General features: G+C 47.8%; 1 protein-coding gene and 1 non-coding gene across 4 annotated transcripts in view; one reads left to right on the top strand and one right to left on the bottom strand.

The window, feature by feature from the left end:
* The window catches only part of Med15 (mediator complex subunit 15), a 47,999-nt gene that overhangs the window by 7,324 nt on the left and 20,514 nt on the right, over positions 1 to 20,161 (top strand). For all 3 annotated transcript variants that reach the window (XM_004670802.3, XM_004670800.3, XR_006633179.1), the window contains exons 2-5: positions 10,447 to 10,534; positions 13,196 to 13,247; positions 16,191 to 16,220; positions 17,930 to 18,142. In XM_004670802.3, coding sequence (XP_004670859.1) covers positions 10,447 to 10,534; positions 13,196 to 13,247; positions 16,191 to 16,220; positions 17,930 to 18,142 — 383 coding nt within the window. The remainder of the gene's footprint in view (positions 1 to 10,446; positions 10,535 to 13,195; positions 13,248 to 16,190; positions 16,221 to 17,929; positions 18,143 to 20,161) is intronic.
* Positions 5,256 to 5,362, bottom strand: LOC123454311. The gene has a single exon (XR_006633293.1). It is a non-coding gene; the product is annotated as a U6 spliceosomal RNA (small nuclear RNA).

Below are 20,161 nucleotides of genomic sequence, written 5' to 3'. Positions count from 1 at the left end.
GGCTGTAGGTGGGAGGCTGTGAACCCCAGACTCAACAGATGTTGCTCAGCAGTGGCATTCTCAGCCTATGTCTCCCTTCTGCTGGTCAGTCTGGTCAGGACTTGGGTGTAGCATTTCACTCACTTCAGATAACATTGTAGGGAATGAAAAACAGGCAGGTTTTCCACAATCTCTCCCCCCAGATGGGCCCATTATGGACAGTTGTATTTTCCCCATTCCTGTGTGCGCGGCAGATCTGTAGGTACACATGCACTCGGATGTCTCAGAGCTTCACCATGAGTCCTGTTCTGTTCATAAGAGTTGTGGACTGATTGTGCATAGCCATCCCACGTGTTTGGAATGAACATTTGACACACTGCTCTTGGGGAAAAGTTCCATCATGTGAGACCTCTGTGTTGAGTGCAGTTCTCTAAAAGATAGGTGAGTCTCACTCTAGTCCAGGTCACTGGAATGCACTTTGTAGTCTCAGGCTGCCGTCCTCCTACCTCTGCCTCTCAAGTGCTGGGATTAAAGGCAGGTGCCACCATGCCTAGCTCTTTTCGTCAATATTTTATTTACTTATTTATTTGAGTGGAAAGAACACACCAGGGCCTTCAGCCACTACCAACAAATTCTAGATGCATGTGCTACCTTGTGCACCTGGCTTTACATGGGTACTGGAGAGTCAAACCGGGGTCCATAGGCTTTGTAGGCAAGCACCTTAACCACTGACCCATCTCTTCAGTCCCCTTTTCTTTTTCTTTTCTTTTTTTTTTTTTTTTTTTGTGAGATAGGGTGTCACTCTGTAGTCCAAGCTGGCCTGGAAATCACTTTGTAGCTGAGTCTGGCTGGCCTTGAACTCCTGGTGTACTCCTGCCTCAGTCTCCCAAATACTAGGAATACAGGCATGTGCATTCACCCAGAGACCTGAGTCTGGTTCTTTATCATCCCTGGATAGGTAGGGCATGGTGGCCACCTGTAATCCTACCATGGGATCCCTGGGCTAGCTGGCTAGCTAGACTAGCTGAATTGAGCTTGTCAGTAAAATAAAGAGAGTAATTAACTTTAACTTCTTGGCTGGCTGGCGCTCTCTCTCCCTCCCCCCCCCTTTCTCTCTGTCTCTCTCAAACATGTGTACATGCACCCACATACATACATATGCCAAGAAAAAGAAAAAGTAAAAAAAGAATTGGGTTTCACGGTGTGGCTGCTGTGCTGGCTGCTTGCTTTTCCTGAGTATCTGTGGTCTGAGTCTCACAGTGATGTGTGTTTCCCAAACTGTCCTGCCCAGCAGGGAAGGTTCATTTGAGTCATTTCAAGGGAATCTCTGTCTTCCAAGCTCTAGGCTTCTCTGTTGTATTTGAATTTTTTTTTTTTTTTCTGAGGTAGGGTTTCACTCTAGTCCAGGCTGACCTGGAATTCACTGTGTAGTCTCAGGCGGCCTTGAACTCATGGCTATCCTCCTACCTCTACCTCCTAAGTACTGGGATTAAAGGCATGCACCACCACACCCGGCCGTGATCTGGTTTTATGAAATGGGGTCTCTCTGTAGCCCAGGCTGAATCTGATCTGGAACTCACTCTGTAGTCCCATGCTGGCTTTGAACACACAATGATCTTCCTACCTCTGCCTTTTCTTTTTGGTTTTTCAAGATAGGGTCTTGCTCTAGCCCAGACTGATCTGGAACTCACTCTAGTCTCAGGCTGGCCTCAAACTCACAGGATCCTCCTACCTCTGCCTCAAGGCTTTCTGCCATTTCTTTCTACTGAATGGATGGAATACAGTATCTTATTCCAGTCAGTAACAGCAGCTTCTCCAGTTTGTTTTTCCTGCCAGGTGCTGTTATCACCTCCAAATTACTTTCTTCTCTGGTCTTTCTGCTGTTTGGTATGGAAGCTCCTGGCTGGCTGCTCAGTCTCAAGAGGGGCACTCCAAAGCTCACTAGTCTTTGAGATGTCAGTCAGATTGAGGGCTGGTTGGCTGGCGGGGATCTGCAGTCAGTGTGGGTCTTAACCCTGTGTTTAATTGATCTCCCTTTTGTCCATGTTTTTCCAGAGTATGCCTCCAGTTGTCTGTATGCAGTTTCTTACACAGTATGAAGTGGGGAATTGCAGTGGTTCAGGATAGCAGATAAGGAACCAAGTTGCCAGGGCTTCCCTTGGATTACATGGAATATCAGACATACCTCTTTCTCAATTCTGCCTCAGCCTCCAAGTGCTGGATTGCAAGCATGTGTCACTGTGCCTGGCCAGTTTATTTCTTCCGTGTATGCTTAGTGTTTCCTGTGTGTTCAGTTTATCGTGATGTTAATTATTGTCCTCAGCACAGCCTGTGAGGTGGCACTGTCATGCCCATCTTGCAGGGGATTATGGTTGCACTGGGGGTGGGTTGGGCACAGACTGCAACCAGCTGAGTGTAGACTGCCGCCACAGTCCTAGTCTGCATGAGTGAACACTTGGAATGCCTTGTATTCTTTTTCGAGCACTCAGTTGGACTTTGGCTTTTCTGTATCTTACACCCGTTTGCATTTCAGGAACCGGGGCTGGATTCCTGCTGATGAGTTGAGTTTTCAGATTTGGAGACAAGGAGATGAGTAACAGGCCCAAGCTAGGCAGGCTTGGCCTGCTGGGCCTGTCCTCACACTCTGCTCTGTGTGCACCTTACTCCTGGCCACCCTGCAGAGCACTCCTTTATGACTTTATGCCGCACACTGGAACATGGATTGCCTCCCTGAGACCCAGAGCTGGTAGAGGTCCAGACCGCTGTGGGGCCTAGGTTCTTTCTTGGAGCTCTGTTTGCTTCCTGCCAGGCCCAGAGGCCTTGCACATCTACCCCAGCACCTGCCTGTCCCTGGTCACCCTGAGCTTCACCACCTAGATCCACTTGGCAGTGCATGACAGTTCCACTTTTTAAATTTATTATTATGTTTTTTTTCAAAGTAGGGTCTCACTCTAGCCCATGCTGACGTGGATTTCCTTATGTAGTCTGAGGGTGGCCTCAAACTCAAGGTGCTCCTACTAGCTCTGCCTCCCGAGTTCTGGGATTAAAAGACATGTGCCACCATGCCCGGCTCCAGCTCCACTTCTTATTTTAGAAAGTAGTGTGTTAGCTTTTCCAACACTGATGACTGACCTACTACTGTGTACAGAGGTGTGTGCCTTTGACTTTGCTCTAGAGTGTTCAAGTATAGTGGAGCCCATGGACATGATTCCTATAGGAGGGTTCACAGATGGCCAGAGGGTTTCTGTGAAGCAGACAGGAGGCCCCAGCAGGGCTGGTGGACAATGTGCAGAGTAGTAGGGTCACTGTTCCTGAGTCCTGGGGAGAGTGAGTGGCATGGGTGCAGGAGTGGACTCCATCAGGCTTCTTGCCTTACTGATACCAAGCAAAGCATGGAGTTCTCAACAGGCATGGATGTAGCCCACATGTACCGGCAGTTGTGTGACTTGGGGAGTAGGTGAAGGTGGCAAGAACTGGAAACAGGCCCATAAGGAGGGTTTGCCCCAGCCGTGTTGGGGGAAAGAGGAAGGTTTAACCTCTCATCTTAGGGTATCAGAGGTAGCAGTGAGGAAGGCTGTTGGAGCAGGCAGGTGAGTGTGTCAGGAAGGTGTGCTGGTGGCTCACTGCTGCTGAGGCAGGGTCAGACAGACTCCATGTTCCAGGGGTGTCACCCCACCACGAAGGGCTTCTAGGCCTGTGATGGTTGATCAGTTCCTATGAGGCTGTTCTTCGAACCAGATACAGTGTGAACCTTGGCAGTCAGCAAGAGGCTAGTCCTTAGCTCAGCAGGGACAGAGGCGTGGCAAAGGCTAGCTCCAGGTGAGCAGAAGAGGCTAGACGGCAGCCAGGAATAGTTCACAATAGACTGGTCCTGACCATAGCCTCTCATGATTGATGTCTGAGGTCTCACAGTGAGGAAGGGCGGTGACCTGAGGAATAGTAGGAATTGGGACCTGCAGAACTGAGTAGGACACGGGGTTTCCAGAGGGAAGGTGGGAGTCAGACTGCTTGCTTGCTTTCCATTTGGCTTGTTACTTGTTCTGTTTACTGGGCGTGACTGTGGTGGTTACAGTGTAAATGTCCCCCATAGGCTTATGTGTTTGAACACTTGGTCCCCAACTGATGATATAGTTTGGGAAGTTTGTGGCACCTGTAGGGGATAGGGGATAGAACTTTGCTGGAAATAAGCTGGGCATGGTGGCACATGTCTTTAATCCCAGCACTTGGGAGGCAGAGGTAGGAAGATCACAGTGAGTTTGAGGCCAGCCTGGAACAAGAGAGTGAGTTCCAGGTCAGCCAGGTCTAAAGACACCCTACCTGGGGGTGGGGTGGGGGCCAGAGGGAGCGAAAAGAGAGGAGGTATCCTGAAGGCAGGATCCCAACCCACCAATGGAAGTCTCCAACTTAGGAGAATGTAAATTTTTTTCAAAGGAGAAGGCCTGAGCAGAGAATGCTCCTCAAATGTAGCTGCTTGGGAAAATACTTCCACAGACTGAGTAGCAAGGCACACAGATGCTGCCACAGCTTTGGTACAAGGGTGCCTGACTCCCTCCTGCATTGGCAGCTTTTCCACTCTAGGCCCAGGTTGGCCTCAAACTCACAGTGATCCTCCTACCTCAGCCTCCTGAGTTCTAGGATTAAAGGTGTGTGCCATGACATCCATCTCATCTGGCTTTATGTGGGTACTGGAGAATTGAACCTTGGCCTGCAGACTTTGCAAGGAAGTGCCTTTAATGGAGCTCTCTCTCTAGCCCAGCCTTAAGGTTGTAGAGCCAGACCCTCTTCTGTTCATCCTCTTCCTGAATGTGGGTGTGATGTGACCAACCTTCCCTGCCATGATGGAAGATAATCTCACACTGTAAGCCAAAATAAACTTTTTCCTCCTTAAACTGCTTTTGTTGTATTTTTTTTTCTTCTGGTTTTTCAAGGTAGGGTCTCACTCTAGCCCAGGCTGACCTCGAACTCACAGAGATCCTCCTGCCTCTGCCTCCCAAGTGCTGGGATTAAAGGCGTGCACCACCACGTCTGGCCTGAAACTGCTTTTGCTTTTCTTTTTCTGAAGTAGGGTCTCACTCTGGCCCAGGCTGACCTGGGATTAACTATGTAGTCTCAGGGTAGCCTCGAACTCACAGTGATCCACTGCAGTTTGGCCATCTGCTCTGGGTCTCGAAAAGAAGAGGCAGTCTATGTTCCTACATGTGACATGACAATGCTTCCTCACAGGCTGTGCTGAGGAGGATTGCCAGGTACTCGAGGCCACTAGAAAAACCAAAAAAAAAAAAAAGGAACACTTCACGAATTTGCATGTCATCCTTGCTCAGGGGCCATGCGAATCTTCTCTATCCTTCCAGTTTTTTAGTAAATGTGCTGCTAAAGCGAGCACCAAAACCATTTGGTATATCTTGGATTGCAGGACTGAAATAGTGTTCAGGGTGTCTGGGTTCATTCAGCCACCCAATGTGAAGTCACTGTCTGTGCAGGCCCTGTGGACTGCACATGGGTGTGGCCAGGCTCAGTCTGCTGCCCTGCACAGCTCACAGCACACCTGGTGTCGGCTTCTACTAGTTCAGCTCCCTGCTGTTGAAGAGTATATGCAAGTTTGTGAGGCTAGGTTTGTCTTTAGCCTTTTGGCTATTTGGTGTTCCTCAGACCTTTAATCACTAACAACAGTTGGTGCCCTATCCATATCATGTGACATTCCCCTGTAGTTAATGAAAAGCTGAAATAGGAGATATGTTCATGTGGCCACATTATGAAGAACAAAGAGGGCCATTGACCTTCCCCCAGTTCTGTCTTCAGAATTCTAATGTGAAGTTTAGGTTTAAATGGAAGATAGCTAAGCAATTCAAGACAAGGTGTGGTCTCACTAATCTCATTGTTTTAGCTACAGTCTCTCTTCTATAAGGTCATCAAATTTTCCTCCAAGCCAAGTTCCTCTTAAAGCTGGCATCAGGCTTAAGCCATTTTCTTTTCCCAGCGTGGGCTCCCTGGAGAGATTCTAGTTTCTTAGGATTCATTACTTCAATAGTCTGATAGCCAAAGGGAAGGGCACAAGTGTCTGGAATACATTGTTCCTTCATGCCAAGGAAGTTCTATTTCCATATCTCCGTTTTCAGATTTAGTCTTGAGGTGAAACATGCCTGCATCTGAAATAAATATAAACAGATAAAAGTAGAAACCAAGATTAGAACACATTCAGTTTGTGTCAGGTAACTGTGTACAGGAGCCATTTTCTCATAACTTCTTGGCTATTGTAAACAACTCCATTTTATTACTGTGGGACAGGGTCTCACAATAAAGCCTAGGCTAGTCTCAAATTTATGATCCGCCTTCTGTATCTTCCCAAGTGCTGGGATTGCTGGCAATTGCTAACATGTCCAGCATGACTATTTTGGTTCTTACAGCTCCCTATACCTTGTTTCTCAGAAATGTTATATATAGAGGGGGCGGGGTGAAGAGTAAGTGAATGAGTTTGGTTTTTTAGTGTTTTTCATTGTAAGTAGAGAGACAGAGAGAGAATATATATTTATTTGTTTGACAGAGAGAGAGAGAATGCAGATGAACTCCAGATGCATGTGCCCCTTGTGCATCTGGCTAACATGGGTCCTGGGGAATCGAACCAGGGTCCCTTGGCTTTGCAGGCAAACACCTTAACCACTTAGCCATCCCTGCAGCCCTAATGCACATATATATATATATATATATATATATATATATATATATATATATATATATATATTTTTTTTTTTTTTTTTTTGTTTGTTTTTCAAGGCAGGGTCTCACTCTGGCTCAGGCTGACCTGGAATTCACTATGTAGTCTCAGGGTGGCCTCGAACTCATGGCGATCCTCCTACCTCTGCCTCCCGAGTGCTGGGATTAAAGGCGTGCGCCACCATGCCCGGCTTAATGCATATATTTTTAATGGAAACTATTACTTAACACACTGGTGGTTTGACTGTAAATATCAGGGATTTAAAAAATATATTATTTAATGGGCTGGAGAGATGGCTTAGCAGTTAAGCGCTTGCCTGTGAAGCCTAAGGACCCCGGTTCGAGGCTCAGTCCCCCAGGTCCCACGTTAGCCAGATGCACAAGGGGGTGCACGCGTCTGGAGTTCGTTTGCAGAGGCTGGAAGCCCTGGCGTGCCCATTCTCTTTCTCTCTCCCTCTATCTGTCTTTCTGTCTGTGTCTGATGCTCTCAAATAAATAAATAAAAAAATTAAAAATATATTTAAATACATACATATATATATATATATATATATATATATATATATATATATATATATATATTATTTAAGCTGGGCGTGGTGGCACATGCCTTTAATCCCAGCACTTGGGAGGCAGAGGTAGGAGGATTGCAGAATTCGAGGCCACCCTGAAACTGCATAGTGAATTCCAGGTTAGCCCTACCTCGGGAGAGAGGGGAATACATACATACATACATACATACATACATACATACATACTATATATATATATATGTATATATATATATATATAATTTTTATTTATTTTAGAGAGTGAAAGAAGCAGACAGTGGGCATTCCAGGACCACTGCAAATGAACTCCAGATGTATGTGCCACTTTGTGCATTTGGCTTTACATGGGAACTGGGTCATTGAACTCTAGCCATCAGACTTTGCAAGCAAGTGAATCTAATTGCTAAACCATCTCTCTGTCCCAGCAGTTTTTTTTCCCTTTGGGTTTTCAAGGTAGGGTCTTACTCTAGCACAGGTTGACCTGAAATTCACTTTGTAGTCTCAGGGTGATCTCGAATTCACAGTGATCCTCCCCTTCCTCCATCCTTCCCTTCCTCTCGGTTCAAGTCAAGGTGAGATCTCACCTCTTTCTTCAAAGCAAGTTCCTCTTTGAGCAGGTATTGGTCTTTAGCCAGTTTCTTTTCCAAGCTAGAGATTCCTGGGGAAATTCCAACTTCTTGAGGTTCATTGTTTAAATATTCTGGCAGCCAGAGAGAGGAACACAAGTGTTCCTGAATACCTTCCTTCCTGCCTGAGAGATTACAGCAGGAGGGTAGAGCTCCCCCTCCATGCCCTGGCATCTGAGGCACTTTGCCCACTCCTACCAAGTGAGTTTCTTTGCCCAGGTCTCTGGTTCTGGTTGGTTGTCCCACCTGGTCTGTGCATGTACCTATCAGATGTTTTTACTGTAGTAGGAATGTCCTATGTTGACTGGGTTTGTCAGTCTGGCTAACTGGGAAAAGTGGCTGGTGGCAGCTTGGGAGGATTGCTCATAGGAGCCTGGCTTGGCCTTCAGTGATAGCTCTTTCCAGTACAGAGTCCATCACTGTGACCTCAGCCCCTCTGACTGTTTTGTCCCTTCTCTCCCTGTGTTCATACTTGCATCCTGGCTGTGCTACTGCCCACAGCCTCTCCACAGCTCCTTATTTAGGAGCCTCCAGGCTGTAGCAGTGCTCCTCAGCAAAGGCCTGATTTTCTGCTCTACCTTGGAACCCCCTTCTGTGACCTGTAGCCCTTGTGTCCCTGTGTGACCTTCCTGTCCCCTCCCCTTTTCATGCTTCTGTCAGGTGGAAAGAAGAACGGGTAGGGACCAAAGGGCGGGCACAGGTGAGGCAGCCTTCTGAAAAGCTTCCCTTCTTTTGTTGAGAAGGCTTAGAGGCTTTAGGCTTTTTGGCGCCTACTGAGTGACTTTTCCATTTCCAGTGTGGAATCCCTGGCCTGTTCCAGCATGTGCTCATGGCTCCCTTGCCCACAAGGCTGCTTCTAGCCTTCTCTTGTTGCTGCCTTACCTATCTCATTACTGTCATGTCTTTGTGGCCCCAAAGACCTTTCCCTTATGAATCCACGTCATAACTAGATGCTTTGCAAGCAGGATCCTGTTTCTGCCTCCTGCCGGAGTTGAGGCTTTATGAGGTAGATGGAGAGGTATGAACTCCAGCCACGCCTATTTACAAAGGCTCTAGCAGTGCACTGTTTCTGTTCATCTCTTGGCAGTGAGCCTTTTTTTCTGTGAGTTCCTGGGGAACTAGGTGAGATGCTGCAGCTGTACAGGCACACTTGTCAGCATCCATCCAGACTGGACCGGTTTGTGTTTGGAGGCCCAGCATGTGCCAGCTGAGCTGGGCTGATTTACTCCTTACAGGTGAGGTGCAGAGCACCAGCACACATCGTGGTTGGCTTACCAGGGGCCCAGTGCTAAGAAGACAGGCAAGGCAGGGGAGCACCCACCGAGAAAAGGCAGCTGTAAGCAGAGCAGGGAAGTCATTCTCCTATACCACAGGGCCTGGGCCCTTTCTGCTAACGGATACACCTTTTTTTTTTTTTTTTTTTTTGAGGTAGGGGCTCACTCTAGCCCAGGCTGACCTGGAATTCACTATGGAGTCTCCGAGTGGCCTCGAACTCACAGCAATCCTCCTACCTCTGCCACCCAAGTGCTGGGATTAAAGGTGTGCTCCACCATGCCTGGCTACGATACACCTTTCTGTCTGTGCATGTGGACTTGGGATGTACAATGTGTGCTTCCATCCAAGGAAACTCTGCTTGGCTTATGTGCACTACTGTTTCCCCTAGAAAGCAGCAATGTGATGTAGAACCTTTAATAGGCTAGTCCCTTTTGTTATATCTTTGTTAGCAAGTGCAGTTTTTAAAGATTTTTTTTTTTTTTTTCCCAAGGCAGAATCCCCCTGTTATTACAGGCTGACTCTGTAGTTCCAGGCTGGCCTCAAACTCAGCAATCCTCCTACCTCTCTGTTCCTGAGTGCTGGGATTAAAGACCTGCACCACCATTTTTGGTTAAGGGATTTTTTTTTTTTTTTTTTTTTTTTTTTTGAGGTAGGGTTTCACTATCCCAGTCTGACCTGGAATTCACTATGTAGTCTCAGGGTGGCCTTGAACTCATGGCGATCCTCCTACCTCTGCCTCCCAAGTGCTAGGATTAAAGGCGTGTGCCACCATGCCCAGCTGAAGATGTTGTTTGACATTGGTGTGAACTGTCTGCAGCTAGCTGGAAGGTTTTGGCCCCATTAGAATATGCATTGCATCACATAGCCTTGCTTTGGGAGGAACTGGGAGATAATTTTATGGCCTGTTCATTTTATAAAGGAAGATTCTAGAAGTGAAGTCTTGCTATACTTAATTAAGAGTTGGATAGGTTTCTCCTGGAAATAGGGGCGGGCTGCTACCCAGTGATCTGATGCATTCTTGACTCTGTATTGGTTGTGAGCCATCTCTAGAGACAGCCCCTCTGCCCTTCATGTTAGAAGCTTCTCTCTGCTTCGAAGTGTTCACCTTTTCTGTTCTTCCTTCTCCTGGCTCTGCCCTTTGACTTTTATGCTCAGCTGCCAGCCATTGCTTGACTTGACTCTCCAGCATACTGGCAATATCACCTGTCCATGGGGGAAGCTGCTCTGCAGGGCCTGCTGGCCAGAGCCCTCTCAGGGCAGACTTGCTGGTGTATGTGAACATCTTTTCCCTTTTTGTGTTTCAGTGAGGATGCCATGAGGAAAGCTGGTGTGGCCCACAATAAAACTAGCAAGGATATGGAGAGCCATGTGTTCCTGAAGGCCAAGACCCGGGTAAGATTCTGTTGGGCAGAGCTCCCAGCAGAACAGGCCCATGAAAGGAGTGTTCTTGATTCTGAAATCCTCTTCTGGGGTCTTGGGGAGGGGAGCGGTTGCTCACTGGTCCTTGATACAGTTGGCTCTGGGTTTTCCTTTGTCAAGTGGGCAGGATTCTGGGTGGGCAGCAACAGTGCCAGCCTCACTGCTGGCTCTGCCATATGAAGTCAGCCCTCAGAGTCCTGCAGGGAGCTCCCTTTGTTCCATTGCATCTGTGAAGGAGGAGTTGTCTTTGTCCTCCCCGAGCCTCACAGGGCCCTGATGCAGGGTCCCCAGGCTTTGCTTTCTCTGTTCAAAGAGGCAGGCAGTGCTCAATGAACTTGAGGCTGGAACTTTCCAGGTGGAGTGGACAGTAGGATTTCCATTGTAGGCTCGCATCCAGACTGGATGCAACACCTCAGCCTTAGGTGACCCTCTCCTTCATGTTTAGTTTCCTAGGGCAGGGGACATTTTATTAAAAGCAAAATAGCTAGGCATGGTGGTGTACACCTTTAATCCTAGCACCCAGGAGGCAGAGGTAGGAGGATCACTGTGAGTTCAAGACCAACCTGAGACTATAGTGAATTCCAGCTCAACCTGGGCTAGAGACTACCCTGAAAAACAACAACAAAAAAAGTGAATTTTGGCTCAGCATTGTTTATTATCTATTAGTTTATAACAAACCAGCCTCAAACCTAGTGTAATGAAGGAATCAGGTTTTTTGTTTGTTTGTTTTTTTGTCTTTTATTTGTTTATTTTGAGAGAGAGAGAGAAAGAGGGAGAATGGGTACGTTGGGGCCTCTAGCCACTGCAAACGAATTCTAAATGTTTGTGTCACCTTGTGCATTTGGCTTATGTGGGAACTGGAGTATTGAATCTGGGTCCTTAGGCTTTGCAGGCAAGTGCCTTAACTGCTAAGCCATCTCCCCAGCCCAAGGAGTTAGTTTTTTATCTCTCCTAGGTCTGCAGGTCAGGCATGGGCCGTTAGAATTGCCTGGCTCGGCCATTCAGTTGGTCTTCTGACTTTCTTGTGGCTACTTTTCTGAGCTCTTGGGCTGAGCTGGAAGGCCAATAAAGGTTTCATCCACATGGCTGCTTGTTGGTTTACTGTAGATGGACCTCTGTGTGCTATCTCTAGCAGCATAGCTCAGATGTCAATGCAACACTGACTGTCTTTCAAGAGAAGGAAGTAGGGGCTTAGAGAGATGGCTCAGTTGATAAATACCTTTGCCTTGCAAGTGTGAGTACATGTGTTTGGATCCCCAGCACTCATAAAGCTGGATGTGGTAGTGTGAGCATCTCTGATTGCAGTGTGTCTACAGCAAGGTGAGAGGTGGAGACAGAATTCCCAGAAGCCTGAGGGCCATCTAGCCTGGCACATGCAGCAGTGAACAAGAGCCAGCCTCAGGCAAGGCAAAAAGCAACACCCAGGGTTGTTCTCTGTTCTCTGGCAGGTTAGCAGGGCTCTGGAGCAGAAGGGAGGATTGTACCTCTCTTTCAGGACAGAGACTGGGAAGGTCAGGACACCAGTGTGAATGACTTGCCGGGGAGCAGAAGGCAACCCAGCCCTGTGGTCAGAGGTAGTGTCAGGAACTGGGGTCTCTTGAGCTCACCACAGACTCAGCCCTGACATACTCTTAGATGATGCTTCCTTGGGAAAGGTGGAAAGTGTATTTCCTCTGCAAGAAAACCCTTGGTCACCTGGGTAATAAGCTGCTTCCTGTGCCCCTTTCCCTCCCTCCTGGTCTCTTGAACAACCTCAATAGCTGATCTGCACCATGGTGTGTCTGCTCACCTTACTCAGCACAGGGCAGACAGTGAGCACTTTTCCCTTGTGAGCCACCGTGCCGGAAGGGTGAGCACCCATGAGGGAGCAGTGCTTTTCTGGAATGATTTCTGACTCTGACATCTCCTGTTGGCCATGGGACTGACTCATGAGAGTGATTTCCCTGGAAAACCTAGGAGTAAGTGTCCTTACGTGCACAGAAGACAATCAGTAAAAAGCAAGCCTCACTGGGCACTTCCAGAAATGGAATAGCCTGGGCAGATAGTGGCCTTCACCTGCCACCTCTCAGAGGTGCTTTGTTCCCTCTCTTGTTTATACTGCCAGCTGAGGAGCATAAGTTCCTGACAGGCATGGCCGGGAGCACTGGTTCACATCTATGTGCACATGCCACATTAATCGACTGGCACAGAGAGCGAGAGTGCTTCCGTACTAACAGTGCATAGGTGACAGTCACCCACAGCTGCTCTTGAAAAGCCTTGTGCCTCGGATCAGTTCCTCCCCTGGACCCTGGACCCCCCACTGCTGTGTGTGACAAAAGGGATTTGAGGTGGCACCTAGGTCTCTCAGCTAAATGCCCTGTCGGTGCAGAGGAACTACCTTTTGAAGGCTCTCTGCACACTTTGTCTACTTGTGCCTTTTATTGGCCTCCTAGTAATTGCTGATGGCTCTCCTTTGAGACATGGATTCCAGAGGAGCCAAGTGGTGTGAGTGCTGTGGCCATCTCAGGAGCCCCAGGGGCTGAGGCTTTCAGGAAGAACCTCTGTTGGCTGGGCAGGGCCAAGGGGTGGGAAAGGGGGGTCACATGCCTGTGCTTCTCCATTTGAGATTAAGTTGCTTCCTGTTTTTGCTTTTAGGATGAATATCTTTCCCTTGTGGCCAGACTCATCATCCATTTTCGAGATATTCGTAAGTAAGACTTCACATTTTTGGGTTTGGAGTGGTTGTGAGCACTGTTAAGAGGTCAACACTATGGTTGTCTGGTAAGGGTGGGCCATGGGCACCTCAGTGGGAACATCTGTGTCTTTTCCACTTTTGAAAATTCACTGCATAGCACTCAGTTCCGTATCTCATCCTCTTAGCCTTAGCCTCAAAAATATGGATTCTGGAATGATGGAAATGTCAGCCTCAAAGTAGTAGAAAACTGAGCTGCTATTTATGTTCTCACTTGACCATTTATTTGTCTTTGTTTTTTGAGGTAGGGTCTCATTCTAGCGCACTGACCTGGAACTCACTCTGTAGTCCCAGGCTGACCTTGATCCTCCTATCTCTGCCTCCCAAGTGCTGGGATTGAAGGCATGCACCACCACACCTGGCCATCCTTCCTACTTTCTTGTCTTCTGGGGCTACTGTGTTACATTACGTTTTTTTGCGTGAGCATGGGAGGGAGATTGTTTACTGGAGCATGGACAACTTAACTAGTGGCTAAATCACTGAAGAATATGATTTCTGGGCTGGGGGGATGGCTTAGTGATTAAGACGCTCGTCTGCAAAGCCAAAGAACCCAGGTTCAATTTCCCCAGGACCCACATAAAGCCAAAAAATTAAAATTAGCTAGATGCACAAGATGGCACATGCATTTGGAGTTTGTTTGCAGTGGGTAGAAGCCCTGGTGCACCCATTCTCTCTCTCTCTGATGAGTAAAATAAAATTTTTTTAAAAATCTAAAAAACAAAAAAAAGAATATGAACCTCCCCCCATACCTTCCAGCAACCATGAACTGCCCACAGCTCCTCTTTTTTTTTTTTTTGTTTTGTTTTGGTTTTTTTGAGGTAGGGCCCAGGCTGACCTGAAATTCACTATGTAGTCACAAGGTGGCCTCGAACTCATGGCGATCCTCCTTCCTCTGCCTCCTGAGTGCTGGGATTAAAGGCATGTACCACCATGCCTGGCTCCCATAGCTCCTCTTGGAGAGATGTAGGGCCTCACAACCCCTCCCCTCACATGATAAAATGTGTACCTGCTCAGTCTTAGGTAGTAGGCAGTTCATTTATTAAAAAAAAAAAAAAATAGGGCTGGAGGTATGGCTTAGCGGTTTAGGCGTTTGCCTGCAAAGCCAAAAGACCCAGGTTCGATTCCCCAGGACCCATGTTAGCCTGGTACGCCCATTCTCTCTCTCCCCTTCTTTCTCTGTCAAATAAATAAACAAATAAAATATTTTTAGAAATATTTTATTTTTATTTATTTGAGAGCAGGAAAGAGGCAGAGTGGAAGAGATAAAGAGAATGGGCATACCAGGGCTTCTAGCCACTGCAGAGGAACTCCAGATGCATGTGACACTTTGTGCATCTGGCTTACATGGGTACTGTGGAATCAAACCTGGGTCCTTTGGCTTTGCAGGCAAGCGCCTCAACCGCTAAGCCATCTCTCCAGCCCAGTAGGCAGTTGTTAAGTAAGCAGTTTACCCTGGAGCAGACAGTTTATTTTATTTTCCGTAGGAATGTGTTTCTGTGAGACTGAAAGTGTCTGAAATCAACTTCCCAAGTCCCCAGTCCTTCCCCTGCTGTGCTGATGGCCCCCTTACCCCATACCTGCCCCCTCTGATTCAGAGGGTTCTGTGGTGCTATCGGCCTGGCTGGCTAGCCCCCACCCTGGCTTCTCAGAAGTACATTGTCACAACTTCCTGGGTGCAGTTTGTGTGAGGTAGAGGCATGCAAGCACCCAGTCCTTCTGGATGGCTGTGGTCCATGCAGGAAACTGGAGGTAATGGCCACTCTGAGTTCAGCCAGCAGCACTCCTGTCCTTCCAAGGAGGCTTGGCACTGGAGATGTGTTCTTCACATGGGCCTGTCTCTGCGCCCCGTGGCTTGGCAACAATGTGGGTGTAGAGCCAGCGTTAGCTTCAGCATCAGTCACTGAAGGTAGGAAGCCACTGAGAACCCTGGCACTCACTGGGCTTTGCACCACACTAGGTTTTCTGGGAATAGCCAGAATGTAGATGTCCCCGATCTCACTTTCTTTGTGGTTCTATGAAGTATCTGAAAAGTGTAGGAAAAAAGGGATGGGGCTGGAGAAATGGTTAGCAGTTAATGTGCTTGCCTGCAAAGCCTAAGGACCTAGGTTTGATTCCCTATGACCCATATAAGCCAGATGTTCAAGGTGGCAAATGTGTCTGGAGTTCATTTGCAGTGGATAGAGGCCCTGGGACACCCATTCTCTCTCACATTAGTAAATAAATATGAAGTAGTTTAAAAAAAAAAAAAGGAACCAAGAGTCCAGGGAGCAGAGGGCTGGATATCCTGGCACAGGACTGGCACTTCTCCCCTACCCATGGGATGGTGGCTGGGGATGCACTCAGTCCCCCGGCTCAGGTGGAGGGCTGAGGAGATTCTGGGCTGCAACTGCTAAAGTGCTTCCTCCCTTAGGGACTTGCAGCCAGCCTTGAGTAGCATGGGCAGATTATGTTTCCTCATTTACTAGAGAAAATGATGCCTCACTAGAGTGGGCTGGACATGGAAGTGCTGCTGAGTGCCCAGCACTGTTCTAGCCCCATTGTGGATTCCTGTCACTGTTTGTAGCAGAAGGTCTGAGCCAAGAATATGGACGTAGAAAAAAGGAAAGGCCCAGAGTGCTTCCACTTTGGAGGCTATTTGCTGTGGGCCCTCTGAGCAGCTGTGCACCCTCTTCCTCTGGGTTCCCTGTGTGGGCAGCACTGCCAGGACTGAACTAGAATTGCCAGCAGCTCCTTGGGGCTGAGGTTCTGGGTTCTGGTGGCCTTGTTTCTGTGCAGGTCCAGTTCAGTTTTAGCAAGTAACTTCTGGTCTGATGCCTGCAGAACTGACTTACCCAGGGAAATACATGTTCATGTAACACTTTCTTTACTTTGGGCTTTGTGTTTTGTGTTTTTCTATAGACAACAAGAAATCTCAAGCTTCTGTCAGTGGTAAGTTTTCCCTTTGAAAGAATGCTTTTCCTTGCCTCCAATTTGGAGTGGTAAGCAAGGGATGGTGGATTGATTTGGGGTAACCAGCATGAGATGGTTTGCTCCTTGTGTTACTGGGCCACCATACTGGAAGGATATGTTCAAAAGATTTCTGGTGGTTCAAAAAATGACCAATTGCACCCCAGCCTCTCCCCTACTCTTCGCCTTCCTGCCGATTGAAATCATCCAGTGTCTATTCTGTTACATCTGTCAGAAAGATTATAAAATCTCACAAAGCTATTAATACACTATCTAGAAGAACCATTGTGGCTTAGCATGGTGGTACCTTTAATCCCAGTACTTAGGAGGCAGAGGTAGGAGGATCATTGTGAGCTGAAGGCCAGCCTGGGACTACAGAATGAGTTCCATGTCAGTCTGGGCTAGAGTGAGACCCTACCTTGAAAAACAAACAAAAACAACCCATTGTGGTAATATAATATTACCCATAGTAACATGTCATATAGAGTAGATATGAAAGTTCCTTCCTTAGGTTATATAACTGTGAATTCAGAAATCTTTTTAATTTCAGAGTTTATTGTATAAGAATTGTGTCAGTTGAGTTGAATCCTGGCCTCTGCCTATTGAGGTACCATGAAGGGTCTAAGCAGATGCATACTCACCAGCTGATCATCCTGTCAAAAAGTTGTAAGGGTAGGGTGCAGCTCCATGGCAGAGTGTTTTACCTAGCATGCACAAGGCCCTGGGCTCCATCCCCAAAACCACCAAAAACGGGAAGTGTGAGCTGGCCTCCCAGACCCAAACTTTGTGGTATATCCTAGGCATCAGAGCTGAAGTGCCACTGCCTACATAGCACACCCGGCCCTGCCCCCGTACAATACAGTGATTTCAGCCAGCCAGGAATAATCCATGTGCATGTGGCCTGAAGAATGCCTAGCTTTTGTGGGTATTGAAGCATGAGATCATTGTGTACCACCCAGTTCTTTAGCCAGGTAACCAGCCAGGCCATCCCTGTCTGTAGGTCACTGTCTGCTGTAAGTCCACATTGCTGTGGTGATGGCATCCGGCTCTTTGTCCTTGATTAGTAAACTACAGCTGTTGTCCTGGGACTTAGTGAGAATGGCTTTACCCATTAGCACTCTATGGAACCTCACCATAGTTCTTACCTGTGTTAGGTGGTGGTCTGCAAGCTCAGCTGGAAAGATGGGGTACTAGTATGTCAGTCTACTTGAGTTCCCCCTTAAGGAGCATCCCCTACTGCCCCGCTTCTCTGATCTGGCCACTAAGCTCCCTCCTGCTGGGGAAAAGGGCCACTCATACTTTTCTCTGGAAATCCCTGTTGTGTGCTCACCCCATAAGACATGGGCAGGCAGAAGGGGCCTGGCTTCCAGCTGCCCTTGAGGGAAATCTGTCTTACAGTGCAGCTGTACATGTTTAGGAATTGATTGTAACCAGCATTAGGACCCTGGTACCAATCAAGCTAGTTCATAGAGTATGTTTCCAGTTCCCTGGTTTCTATTCTAACAGTTGTTTCTAGAGTCATGGTCTTGGGCATTTGGGAGATTTCAGGCTTCTGGCTCCTAGCATCTGCCACTTTGAGTGCATCAAGCTTATAGGAAGAAACAAATCTGTGCCTTATTAGCCTCTTACCTCGTGAGCCTGCCCACCTTGAGGGTGTTTTCCTCAGACACTGTGCCCTTGTTTTCCCACAGACCCCATGAATGCACTGCAGAGCCTGACTGGTGGACCTGCCACAGGAGCAGCTGGCCTCAGCATGCCTCCTCGGGGCCCAGGACAGTCCCTGGGTGGGATGGGTGGTCTCGGTGCCATGGGGCAACCAATGCCCCTCTCTGGACAGCCACCTCCTGGGCCATCTGGCATGGCCCCCCATGGCATGGCTGTTGTGTCTACTGCAACTCCACAGAGTGAGTACCACACTTCTTGACATGTGACTTTCATTTATTCCATTGCTTACTGAGGTATTGAAAAAAACATGCTGGGAGCTGGGTGTGGTGGCACACACCTTTAATCTCAGAGGCAGAGGTAGGAGGGAGGATTGCCATGAGTTCAAGGCCACCCTGAGACTACATAGTGAATTCCAGGTCAGCCTGAGCTAGAGTGAAACGCTATCTGCGGGGGGGGGGGGGGGGGGGAACGACACAAGACCTGGAGTGATGGCTGAGCAGTTAAAGGCACTTGCTTTCAAAAAGCCGAGTTTAATTTCCCAGCACCCATGTAAAACCTGATGCAAAGTGGCACATGAATCTTTTGAACCCAGCACCTACAGCAATGGGTGGCAGTTAGGAGATTCAAAGCTTCCAGGCAGCTTGTCTGATAATTCCTTTGCAGTCTGGCAGCTTGTTTTCAGCAACAGGAAACCCTGTCTCAGAGAAGATGGAGCACAGACATCTTGAAGTTCTCTTCTGACCTCCACAGGCGTGCTCATGGCACATATGCCCATATTCATGCAGACACACAAAGAAAACATGGAGAAGCCTCAGGGATTATTCTGGCTGGGGGCAGGGTTATGTGGAGAATGTGGGGAAAAGATCCATCTACCCAGAGGGTTGAATGATGCTGACCCTCCTTTTTTGGGGGGTGAGGTGCTTTTGTTTGGTTAGTTGTTTTTTGTTGTTGTTGTTTTTGGAGGTAGAATTTCTAGCTCAGGCTGACCTGGAATTCACTTTGTAGTCTCAGGGTAGCTTTGAACTTCTACCTCTGAGTGCTGGGATTAAAAGTATGCACCACCATGCCCGTTGGGGGTGGGGTGTTTTGAGGTAGGGTCTCGCTCTAGCCCAAGCTTATCTGTATTGCATTCTGTAGTCTCAGGGTGGTCTTGAACTCACAGCAATCCTCCTTCCTCTGCCTACTGAGTGCTGAGATTAAAGGTATGTGCCACCACACCCAGCAATCCTGACCCTTCTAAGAACCCTGAGTGGGTGGGTAGTATAGCAGTTATCTTCTCATCGCTGGAACAGAACATCCAACCAGAAAGGGCTCATAGAAGGATCAGCTTTTCTTTTTTTTTTTTTTGGTTTTTCTTTTCACAATTTTTATTAACATTTTCCATGATTATAAAAAAATATCCCATGGTAAAACCCGCCCTACCCCCGCCCCGTACTTTCCCCTTTGAAATTCCATTCTCCATCATCTAGAAGGAAGAGGTTTTCTTTGGCTTATAGTTTTCAAGGGAAAACTTTGTTATGGCAGGGAAAGCTTGGCCGAGCAGACAGCAGGACGTCCAAACTTGTCGAGACAGCTAGGAGAGCAGCAAGAGTGATCTAAAATGGGAACGCCTGTGCAGCTAGATTAACAGGTCAGCCCCGGTGGCATACCTTCTCCAGTAAGTCTCCACACTCTCAAATTACCTCCAGCTAGGGACCAAGTATTCAAAATATCTGAGACTATGGAGGACATTTTACATTCAGACCACCACAGGTAGGAAAGGCCTGGGACAAAAGTTTTTTTTTTGGTTTTTCAAGGTAGCGTCTCACTCTAGCCTGGGCTGACCTGGAATTCACTATGTTGTCTCAGGTTGGCCTTGAGCTCAAGGCCATGTTCCTACCTCTGCCTCCCCCAGTGCTGGAGTTAAAGGTGTACACCACCACTTTCAGCTTTGTAATCCCACTCTTACAAGTTTTTGTCTTAAAGTAAGTATTCACTAGAAATGCAGTAGTAACACTGTGGTATTCTGCCTACACCCTCCCTAGTCTAATCTTGGCCCATGGCCCGTTTTCAGCCTTTATGGGACCTGGTCTACTGGGGCACTGACTGAGAGTTGAAGCGGTTCTTTACCTTTGTGTCCTGCTGTGCTGTCTGTTATAGACCTTCCCTCCCTGCCCTTGACCCTTGCCTCCTTGATCTACCCAAAGTGGTATTGCCTAATAGGTACCTGATCTCTCTTCCTGATCTCTTCTGCAAATACTACTGCGCAGTTAAGGCCA

This window comes from Jaculus jaculus, chromosome 13, assembly GCF_020740685.1.
Source record: "Jaculus jaculus isolate mJacJac1 chromosome 13, mJacJac1.mat.Y.cur, whole genome shotgun sequence".
Lineage (NCBI taxonomy): Eukaryota > Metazoa > Chordata > Mammalia > Rodentia > Dipodidae > Jaculus > Jaculus jaculus.
This window is presented reverse-complemented; position numbering and strand designations above follow the sequence as displayed.